General features: G+C 36.0%; 1 protein-coding gene across 1 annotated transcript in view; it reads right to left on the reverse strand.

The window, feature by feature from the left end:
• Positions 1–2,250, reverse strand: part of LOC128544874 (Na(+)/H(+) exchange regulatory cofactor NHE-RF2) — a 54,060-nt gene extending 51,810 nt beyond the window's left edge. The window contains exons 1-2 of the mRNA XM_053515172.1: positions 1,998–2,250; positions 1,610–1,869 (exon numbers count right to left, since the gene is read on the reverse strand). Of these exons, the coding sequence (XP_053371147.1) occupies positions 1,610–1,816 (207 nt within the window). The 5' untranslated portion in view covers positions 1,817–1,869; positions 1,998–2,250. The remainder of the gene's footprint in view (positions 1–1,609; positions 1,870–1,997) is intronic.
• Positions 2,251–12,432: the final 10,182 nt, after the last annotated feature.

Consider the following 12,432-nt stretch of genomic DNA (forward strand, 5'->3'; position numbering starts at 1 on the left):
TTGAGGTCCGAAGTAAGTAATCAAGTAATCAACACTAGTTCCATGTAAAACCTGTGCCAAAGTTGTGTGTGGATCGGATGGTCCACAGAAGTCGAATGCTTCCACAGAAGCAGCCAAAAGACTAACAACAACAACAACTTGTTCCAAGCAAAAATGCATAAAGTTCAGTGTTCTGCAGTCCAACTAGCTGTATGCCGGTTAGCCATTCGTCTGGCTCTGGGCAATGAAGAGTTACATCTGTACTAAATATGCAGTTTCTTTGAAAGATAACTTGATTTAGTTCAGTGGGACTGCAAAAGTCTTATACGAATCTCAGCTGGAATGTATTTTTACATTTTTACTGAATGATGGTTGTGCAATTTGACCCCCACCTACTTACATTGTACAACCAAGACCAATGGATTTGTTATTTTTTCGGCTGCTCCTGTCGAGGGGTCGCCACACTGGACCATTCTGCACACAACTAGGCACAGTTTTTTACAAAAAATTTCCTTACTGATGCAACCCTTTCAATATTTTCTGGGCTTGGGAGCTTAATGGCTGGGGTTTGAGCATTGGATGGGAAATAAGCCCTGGCCTTCCACATGACAGGTGAGAAACCATCAGTGAGCCAACAATGCCCAACCAAGACCAACAGTAATGTACCTACATGCACCTTAATTTTGACTTGAGACAGACTTGGACTTTAAAACAGCCATCATATGCACACTCTGTTTTGATTAAAAGCATTTGGTACTCCACTTTACGTCTCTTATTTGTCAGCTATGTTTCTTCATTTCCTAGACATGTGACTAAATAGTGACTCCTTCATTGTCTATACCACTTTATCCTGTATACAGGGTCACAGGGGGCCCATCTCAGGAGATTTATGGACGGGGTGCCAATCCATCACAGAGCGCACACACACACGCGCACACACACACACACACACACACACATACACACTCTACATTTGGGAATGGTAATTTGGGAATGCCAATTAACCTAATCTGCATATCTTTATACTGTGGGAGGAAACCAGAGCACCCAGAGGAAACTTAGAGGAAAATTTGAACACATTTACTCTTCTAATGTCTTGTATTCGTGCACACAGACCTCGAGGCGGGAATCTGACGCCGGCCCTGGAGGTGCGAGGCCACAGTGCTAACCACTACGCCACTGTGACTAAACACGCCTTTTGGAAAATAGTTGTGAAATATTTGCGTAGTCAAAAAAACTTTCATTGTTTATTTTGAATCTTTTTACATTTTAACCCATTTGCTTTGATGCCTTGTAGAGTGGTTTATTAATTCTTTGAACTATAATAACAATTAATTGAATCTTAGTTTTAATTAAATGTACAGTAGCCTTTGAAATGGTTACACATGTATCGTGCTGTAGTTCTTTGAAGTACAATGTAATACATCTTTCAAAGTAGAAAAGAAGCTGAGGAGTTACATGTACTGTCCGTTTCTGCACATAACATATGATAGATATACTGTATAACTGGGCTGGTTTGATATTATACATAATATATACTTGAGATACAGTGTAATGAGAAGGTATGTTTTGTGTATGTGAGAAAGAGAGAAAGAGAGAGTGTGTGTGTGTGTGTGTGTCGGCTGCTTACTTGTTGGTGTGTTTCCCTCTCCACGTTCTCCCCGTTCACCTCCACCACTCGGTCCCCCGCGCGCAGTCCCGACTCCTCGGCGGGAGAAGCAGCCTCGACCTTGCGGATGTACTGGCCGGTTTTTCCCTTCTCCCCGTGCAGGTGAAAGCCGTAGCCGTGCTCAGCCTTGGTCATGCAGCACAGCCGCGGTTTCAGATCGCTCGCCATGCTTTCAGCATCCAACAAGTCCACGCGCGAAATCAGCCTGTTTTATCCAAAGACTAAAATACAAAAAAAAAAAAAAACCATCAGCGTGGAAACCTCGTGCCACACAAGCGCTTTACAGAGTCCATCACGCTTTAAAAAAAATATATAATAATAATAAAAAAACCCGTGAAGCGGTCCTCGCCTTAAAGCTTCAGCGCTGAGGACCCGTGTAACACTTTATTGCGCAAGCCCAAGTGTTTGTGTGTGTGTGTGTGTGTGTGTCCATTTGCTTTGCTTTGCGTTTTTCCTCCTGAAATGCCTGAGTTTATCAGTCGCATGTCAGCTTTAGTGATAAGCAGCAGGAGGGTCCCTGTGTAACATCCTGACAGTGAGAGCAACAGGCGATATCTCCTCTTAACCTCTTAAGTCTCCCATCACCCGCGCGCGTGCATGTGTGTGCGTGTGCGCGCGCGCGCGTGCGTGCGTGTGTGTGTGTGTGGACTCCACACTGCTCTTCTGCTCCAGTGAAAGTTAAAGAACCCCAGCGAAGAAGCAGCTTTCTGAAAGCCATTTCTCGATTTACACAATGTGTATGCTTCCCCATATCGGAGAAGAGTTTAGGTGTGTGTGTGTGTGTGTGTGTGTGTGTGTTGTATAATTTGCAAAACAGCAGATGTTCCAATTGGTGGTTCTGTCCATGCATGAACATATTATTAGCCTCCTAAAAGTAATAATAATAATAATAATAATTGACCCTGATGTGAACCAAAACACCCAGATGAGATTCATGTGACAGAAACGTTATAGGGGGTTTAAAGAGCGCAGTTCTGGCACTGAGGAACGATGGGAACGCAGCTGTGCAACCACGGGACAATGCTGCCGCCTACTGGCTGACACTGGCTAGCAGCAGGAGTCTCCTTTAGTTTTAAATAAAAAAGAAAAAGTATACTATAACTAAACTAAGTTATATAATCAGCTATCTAGAGTTAACAGAACAAAATAGAAATACATAGGATATACAGCATAAACCAACTTAATAAAAATCTGAAAATAAATAGGCAGTAATAAGTTAAGTGATTCGCTGTGGCGACCCCTGAAAGGGAACAGCCGAAAGACAAAGAAGAATAAGTTAAGTTAAGCCTTTATTTGTCACATATATTGTACATTATTGTACAGTGAAATTCTTTCTTACATCATATCCCAGTGTAATATAATATAATATAATATAATATAATATAATATAATATAATATAATATAATATAATATAATATAATATAATATAATATAATATAATATAATAGCAACAGTATTAAAGGATAAAATGAACAGGTTTATTTGCAGCTTTACAACCAAAGATGTGTTTCACAAATTTGTTGTAAATTGCCAGTAGAGTTGCTTTGCATAGGCTTCAAATATTCCATCCATTTAAACCATCATCAAAAATAATGCTTGGCTTTAATAACCTATGACTTTACTCCAGTGATCACTGCTTAAGAGGAAGTTCTATGGCTGAGGAACCCAATATACTTGTAATCTATAGGCACACACACATACAGTAGACACTAGGGGCAATTTGGGCATGCCAAATATACACGTGTGTGTGTGTGTGTGTGTGTGTGTGTGTGTGTGTGCGCGTGCATGTGTGTTAATTACTATACTGGAAGTTAACATCTGGCAATTTGCAATCAGTTCCTTTAGATAAGCAGTCAACTCAGGATGCTAGCTATAATTAGCCAGATACTGCAGATTACATACATGTGTCTGTAAAATCTGCTTAATTAAAAAACCATCTAATAATACTTGCAAGTTAATAGATTAGCACCCAAAAAAAAAAGTATAATTTTGAAAACTTAATGTTTGTTAGTTGCAGCGATACATGTAAATTATCCAGTTAACAATAGCTACAGTAGCGGGCTCTGTGGACTGCTGAACTAAGGGAACTGGGTATTGACTGTCTGGTGCTGGCTTAGTATAATATATGGTATGTTTATATTTATATTTGTATAGTACAGTATATTGACTGTCTGATGCTAGTTGAGTATAGCAATAATTATCTGAAAATAGATTTCATTTGCAAAGTGTAATTGCACAACACCAGCAGAGGTGGCTGTAGTTATTTTCTCCAAAGTGACTTACAAAATGATCGTGTATTGGGCAGGTATGAAACCTGGATCGCCTGTGTAGACAGCTACAATGCTATTCACTGCATCACATGTATTACAATGCTATATGACACAAGTTTGCAAGTTTTATAATTATTATGATTATTATAATTTTTACTTTTAATTACTAGTTGTCAGAGAGTTTCCTTATTGCTAACTGAAAGATTAAACAGTGCAAAGCTGGCAATCCAAAGCAGTTAACTTGAGTAGATCAACAGGGCACATGGGGTAGGGAGAGGGCATATGGCAGAAGTGTACAGTAGCTTACTGGTTAAGGCATTAACCAGTAAGTCATCAAAGGATCCCCGGCTCAACCCCCAGCACCACCAAGTTGCCAGTGTTGAGCCCTTGAACCAGGCCCTTAACCCTCAACTGCTTATATGTGTAATGTGATGAATGTTAGCTGCTCTAAATGAGGGCATCTGGCAACTGCTGTAAATGTAAATCAACAGCTGGTGACTGACCTTCGTGTAACTATAAAACAAACCAGCAAAAAAAAAAAAAAATAAATAAATAAATAAATAAATAATAATAATAATAATAATAATAATAATAATAATTTAAAAAAACATTTAAATCAGTATTTAGGTGTCAATTTTGAATTTCTTTTTATTAGTTACACATTTAATTATTGAATACAAATGTAGGGATAGAAGAGTACACTAGCAGCAAATTGCTTATGCTCCACTGCATTGAGGAATGCTATAGCAGGTGATTTATTTAGACCCTTTTACAGTATAATCTTATCTACAATTTTATCATAACAAATCTGCCTTAGTCATGTTAAACATGCCTCAAGAATTGTGCCTTATTTGCATGTTATGTGCATACTGCACATCCAAATTTCCTACATACAGTATACAGTGCAAATATTGTTATATATTTCTAACATGTTGGTGTCATTATTAGGCCAGTCACCATTTCCAAACATAACTTAAGGATTAATAATTAGATAAAATTAGAACATAAACAGAATAAAATTTGCATGCCTATAAAGGAAGCAACAGACCAGACCAGCAACAGATTTTATAAAATAGAAAGGGGCAAGTGTGACACAGTTAGCAGAAGAAATCATACTCAACAGTATGCACAGTGTTTTACATACAGTACTGTGCAAAAGCCTTGGATAAAAATAGATTTTTTTTTTTAATGGAGAAAAAAAATAATTCAATTAAATTTTATTTATCTATTACTTTTAACAATGGTCATTATCTCATAGCAGCTTCACAAAATCTAAAGAAAATTATACAAATATGTATGAGATGTGAGAAAATGTGTAAATTATAATGCTCAGATAGTCTCTGGTGAACAAGCTAAGGGCAACAGTGGCAGTGGCAAAGAAAAACTCCCTAAGATGGCAATAGAAAGAAACCTTGAGAGGAACCAGACTCAACAGGGAGCCCATCCTCATTTGGGTGATAACGGATAGCAGAAATTGTTTTGCAGAAATACACATGAAAGTTCATTATAACAGAAGATGTCCAAGTTAACATGGAGTCCAGTTCGACACCATGATGGCATCAGGGCAAGTCAAACAGGTGCAGCCGGCAGAGGGAGTATAATAATAATATTAATAATAATAATAATAATAATAATAATGCTGTAGGAAAATAATTAACGCAGTAAAATCAATAATTTCTGTGGAAATTCTTTGCTTAAAAAACAGTAGTGTTAGACAGTGCAGTTTTATAAGTACAACATGGTAACTGATTATTTATTCATTCATTTTTAAAGGACAGTATGTGTCGAAATATTAAAGGGTATTGTACATAATAATGCAGACATTATGATCATATATATATATATATATATATATATATATATATATATATATATATTAGTGCTGTCAAAATTAGTGCGTTAACGCATGCGATTAATTTGAAATATTTAACGCATTTAAAAAAATTAACGCAATTAACGCGGTTGCAGTTTTTTTATTTCCTGTTGTGGCCGACGTGTGTTCAACGTGCAAAGAAGTATGGATAAGACCAAGGAAGGACTTTTAGACGGAAAGTTTCAGTATAAAACTCTGCCGGATGGTTCTGTGGATAAAACAAAAGTAATCTGTACATTTTGCAAAGCCGAATTTAAATACCAGAGAAGTAATTCGTCTTTGACATATCACTTAAAAGCAAAACACCCCACCGAAACAATCTCTACAGGGCCTCGCCAATGTAAATTGCATTGATTGTTTTGAAATTCAAATGACACAAATGGCACATACCTGTGTTTTTATTTCTGTAATAAATATGGCTTTCAAGCCAACAGTTAATTTGGAGAATATTGATGGTTTATTGCAGGTATGTTGTTTACATGAGAAAATCTGTGTTACAAGTTAAACAAAAATTCCAATAAACAATCATATTTGAATTTAAATAGTTTAATTGTCTTGAGTTTACATTAATTATTTACATTTAAATATCCAAAAAGTTTCAGTCTTTTAATTGTGATTAATCGCGATTAATTGCAAAAAATTTTGCGATTAATTAGTTAATTTTTTTTAAACGATTGACAGCACTAATATATATATATATATATATATTATTTTTATTTTTATTTATTTTTTATTTTTTGCTACAGATAATATAGGGAGACTTTTGCATAGTACTGTACAGCAGAGGTTGGTAATCAGTGGCAAAATTTGTAATGTTGTAAAGCTGCTTTGTGACAACGAACATTGTTAAAAGCACTATACACCTAGAATTCAATTAAACTGGTCCTGGCACTTCATACATCAGCTGTTCAGTTGTGAATCCTCAGTCACAACTCTATAAACTCCAGTGAATTTATCTCTTTAGAAGGACCAACTTATAAAATATATTTTACATTATTAAAATATCTATTGTAATATGACAGATATAACTAATGTTTTGCTGATTTGCTTTTATAATACATGCAATACATGTTTATATTAGTCCTTTATAAATGTTTCATTGACATCAGTGTGGTGGTAAATTCCCTGCCACACTTATTATTGCACCTAATAGTAAACAATGATAGCTGCAATAGAGCTAATAGAAGCCCATTAGGACAGGAATGCCACTGCCCCATGCTCACTCTATAAACACTTTCAGTGCAGGAAAAGCAGACTAGATTGTCTGTTGTTTATGGGAAATTGTGCTAGTTTAAGAATAAACTGCAGCCAAGAGCTTGTTGCAAATAATCAGAATTTAGTCTAGTAATTTCTTAAATATTATAAATATTATCATTTTAATATTTAATGAGTTAATATTAACTTTTCAGTAGTAATGACACATACCTCTGCTGTCTTAAACTAAAATTAAGTAAAAATAAATAAATATTAATCTTAAAAACAGCTCAAAAAGGGGTTGTTAGTCTGCATGTTGCTAGGCTTCTGAATGACCATGTATTAAAAAATCTTAACTGGTTATTATAGTGTTAATGGGGTTAATGAAAAATCTAAATCATGCCAAGAGAAAAGCATAAAGGCCTAGAGCAAAAGGCCTTTATGCTTTCCTCTTGACATGATTTTGATTGTGGGTATGTCATTGCTGAAGTCATCCTTGTCTACGAAATCTATGGTCTTGAGTTAAATTTACATGAAAAAGACACTAATGTGCGTAGCTTTTATGACAATGAGTTATGGAAAACATTTAGCAAGCTAGACTCAGGAAAGATGAAAACTAAAAATAGAAAATATTTGCAAAAAGATTTTTTTTGTAAATTTTTTTTAAATAATTTTTTTGTCAGAAATGGCATACATTAAGAAGAAATAACTGAATTAAAACTATTGTAACTCTTTATTTTGTCACACCATTCTGCATAAAATATGTATAAAAGATTTTGGTTTGTGAAAATCCCACATTGATCAGCACTCATTGAAATATTTAAACCGATCCATTTGACACCAACAACCAAGCCAAATCTAGAGTCAAAGAGATCAGATTTTCCCCCTAATTGATGTTGCGCTGCCACATGACTATTATAATATTATATAATAGCTGCCTCATTAGTTACAGGTGTTCCTAATAAACTGGACAACAAGCATATGGTTATAAAGGTTACATACATTATTCTTGTATAATATTATTGCCATTATAATGATGTTGCGATTAATTGGGCAGATTTTATGCAAGAAGGAATAATTATACTGAAAGTGAATAAGCTTCAAGGGGAAAATAACCCAACAACACAGCTTTTTTGAATGGAAAAAGCTACAGAGGCACAGCAAATATGAAATAATAATAAGGAATGTAAGAGAGAAGCAACTAGTCACCCCCCCCCCCCAAAAAAAAAAGAAAAAAAAAGAAAGAAACAATAAGCACTGAACTGTACCACAATCATCTCTGTTCCTACACCCCACGCAGAACTCCTCTGCTAAAACAGACGTACTGTATGGAAGTGCATGTCTAAAAGCTTTTAGACAAATCAGCACTCTTTTGGAACAATACACTCTGGTCGGGCAAAACAAAGAAAGACGTCTGGGAATAACTCAGCTTGTCATGTCTGCGGGAAAGAAATGGGTCTGATCGACCAAACCCACAGTGAGGTGAAGGATGAGGGCATCATTTTACAGAGCAGCTTCTCCGCACATGAAACAGGGGCATTACATGGCATTGAAGAAGCATGAATGGAGCAGAGTACCAGCACATGAATTGGTGTAAAAGGATAAAAACGCAACTTAATTGCCTTAGAATCTGAATCTGTTGAGAAGACAGATGTTTAAAAAAAAAAAAAAAAAAAAAACAGTGACTCACTTTTCAATAGTGATTTCCTATTGAAAATCTATGAAGGGTGTTGAAATTGTGATTGCAATAATAAAATAGACATTAGCAGCAGATCATTTATGTCCTGTAAGATTCAAGGTATAACCTCAATCATTATTTATCATAGTTAAACATTTTCAGCATGGCAAAATAGTCTTATATAATCTGTGTGCATTGTTGCTTCTGATGTGTTTACCCTTTGTCTGTTTTGATGCCTTGTTATGACATGACTGTATGTAAATTATACAACCTTTGCCCTTTAATAAGAGGCACAATGTCAGTCTGAGAGTCAAATCATTTAGCCTTGTTTAGGATGAGGGTTTCATCTATATCCCGAACTTTAACCCAGTGAACTCAGATTGTCATCGCTTTTGCTGCCACCAATCTGCCTGGCTCCAGCTTAATGGGATGCCTTCTACAGTACCAGATATTATAAAATGTCACGTGAGCTGGATATTAAGCTACTTAACGTACCTGTTTTTATGACATTGCAGTTTGCACAAGTACAGTTCAAGGCTTTGTAGAACAGCTTTATGTATCAAATGAAGGGTTCATTGAGATACCTGTGGGAAAAATAAGTATATTCAGTATGTTATATAATAATGCAGACTTATTTTCTGCATTGTTAAGTTAACCATGGTTACTGCATGGGGAATCTTAATGTACAGCCTAATTCTAGAGGTGTGATAAAAGTGATTGGGGGTAGGTCAGATTCCCCAAAAAACAGATCAGTCTTAAATCGTCATTTAAAGATTTCCAAAGACTCATCTGTACGGACATCTAAAAGAAGGGACATTTTTAGCTCTGTAGGCAACCATCAGGGTTATGAAGTTGATGCGGGACCCGAATCAGTTTATCTTATTTTTATACTTTATCTATATTGCATATGTACGCCGATCAGCCATAACATTATGACCATCTGCCTAATATTGGATAGGTCCACCCTTTTGCCCCATAACAGTGATGCACTGTGTTCTGGCACCTTTCTATCATAACCAGCCTTAATCTTTTTATCAATTTGAGCTACAATAGCTCGCCAATTGGATCAGACTATTTGCTCCCAGCATTATGCATCAGTAAGTCTTGGCCACACACAATCCTGTCGCCAGATCACCAGTTTTTCTTCCTTTGATGACTTTTGGTACGTCCTGACCACTGTAGACCAGGACAATCCCACAGATCTGCAGTTTTGGACCGAGTCAACTAGTTATCACAATTTGGACCTTGTGAAAGTCATTCAAATTTACATTAATTTATTCATTTACATTCAGGCATTTGGCAGATGGCCAAAGAACTTGGGACCTTCTGAATCACAGTCTAATGCCTTTACCACTGACCTACCCCTGACCCTCAAATCTTCTGCTTTTTTCTGCAAATCTATACTCATTTTTTCTACTTTCAACATGATTCACATGGGGAATTCAGGCTGGCCCGTGCAGTCGATACAATGCAATGGAAGCGCTACTGTACTGTAGCTCAAATTAAGGAAATGGTCAATGCTGGGTCCAATAGAAAAGTATCAGAACACACAGCACATTACTGTTTTGGTGGCAAAAGGAGGGACCTACTCAATATTAGTCATATGCTCCTAATGTTATGGCAAAACAATCAAGCCACTGATGTGAAATATTATTATAAGTAGGATTTAATTTATTTTAAACTTGCAATCTCTATTCCACAGAAACTTGTTTAGTGTTGTCAGTTGTATTTTCTCTCCTTGGACATTAGAGGGCAAATGGGTATATTCATTACAGGTTAGAAAGTCAGAAAAAAGGATCGCTCTTAAGAATCCATCCTTACATAAACCATTTAGATCTTGAATTTCAGGCACAAAATATACTGGCCAAAAAAAGATGCCATTGATGCCGGTTTGCATCGAGCAAAGAAAACAACTAATGAGATGGTTATTATTATGGAATTGGGTGTGAACCATCCAAACCTGATGATAAACTGTCAACCTCATGAAAGATATGTGGTCAGAAACAAAGACTCAAAAATGGCCACCATCATAGATCATTTAAATGTTTGAAGTTGCATCACAAAATAATTAACAGTAGAAATCAAAGCTAATCAATAATGATTAATAAGAGCACTTCCACACACAGTGTTAGTGCGAATAAATCAGATAAATACTGAAGATTTCAGTTTGAAAGGGAGCATAAAGATTTGACTCTGGTCTATTAGACGAAGGTCATGAGTCCAGATTAAGCCAATTTTAATGTCTGATTACATAAATGTACTAATTGAATAAATTATCCCATCTATAGATTTTTACTTTCCTAATGGCATGGGCATATTCCAGAACTCAAATAATGTAAAAATATGGTTCTGGGAATATAAGAAATCATTTCACACATGAATTGGCCACCAAATTTTGCATCATAATCAAAGATAAAGGTGGTCGAATGATATACTTGAGTGTACAACTTTCGATGGCCAGGCAATGTACACAACACTGGTCATTATACAGACATTTTAATATTCATTTTTATCCTTATTGGTTACTATGGTGACAATACCATGCATATTTCTAATCTTCACCTGCCCAATTTCAGTAAGGCTGTGTGGACTGTAAGAGATCAGTTTTATGCCTTCATTCACATTTTGTTTTGGGCTGACAGGAGCACAACCTGATATGGTTGTCTGCTGTTGTTCTTCAACCACCTTAAGGTTTAACATGTGCATTCTGAGGGTCTTTGCACACTTGGCACACATCCTTTGTATTACTGTATGACTAGGTCCCCGCTCTGCTCTCTCCAGTTTGTCATCTTTCACATTAGTAATATTTTTTCATACCAGAATACACTAGCATATCTACAATCTGTAATACAATAGCATATCTACAATCTGTGATACAAACCGAGTTGGTTTGTGGTCCTCCAATAAGCACAATGAGAAGAGCACAAGGAAGTCATTAAACTAAGCTTAATATTACTCATATTTTATATAAAATGGCAAGAATGTCCCTCTATCCTGCCTTCCTATTTCATCATCTATGGCCATCCAGTTCACAAAATGTGTTCTGTGCATGCTGGCCCAGATATTGGAAGAGACACACTGTGTTGATGACCTTGCATTCTGAATTGCAGTCCACTTCCATGTTTAGGTACAGTTGGCTTTAATATTTGATTTGAGCTGTGCCAGAGTGCTGATTCGTATCTGGGCACAATACAGAGTGTTCACATTATACATAAGTACCAGACTTTAGAGTCAAGTGTGCTTAGATCTGTGATGAGTCCCTAGTATAAAAGCAACAGATGCTCTTCTGTTCACAACTATCAGCACAAAATCTCACCAATAAGACACTCTTTTTTACCTGCAGAACTGTAACTCCCCCCAACCCTCCATTCTGCACAAACTATATAGACTATTATACATAAAAATCACAGGAGATCAACAACATTTGTAATACTTTCAAGTTACTTTCAAAGTCATTGAAATCACATTTCTTTTACAGTCTAATGTGTGAGGTGAATATGAAATGATGCTCTTGACCTGTATCTGCATGGTTTTATGCACTGAGCTGCTGTCACATGTTTGACTGATTGGATAACTCTATGAATGAACAGGTACACACATGTTCATATTAAAGAATGACATTTACCAAATAATTATTTAATAATATATAAGCATTTGTGCTTTTTTTTTTTTTTTTAAATCAGAAGTCATCAAGCACAACTCCTAAAATTAGGATATTTAAACATAAAAGTAAGAAAGTAAGATAAAAAAAAGTAAAAAACATCAACA

Source organism: Clarias gariepinus, chromosome 16 (assembly GCF_024256425.1).
Source record: "Clarias gariepinus isolate MV-2021 ecotype Netherlands chromosome 16, CGAR_prim_01v2, whole genome shotgun sequence".
Classification (NCBI taxonomy): Eukaryota; Metazoa; Chordata; class Actinopteri; order Siluriformes; family Clariidae; genus Clarias; species Clarias gariepinus.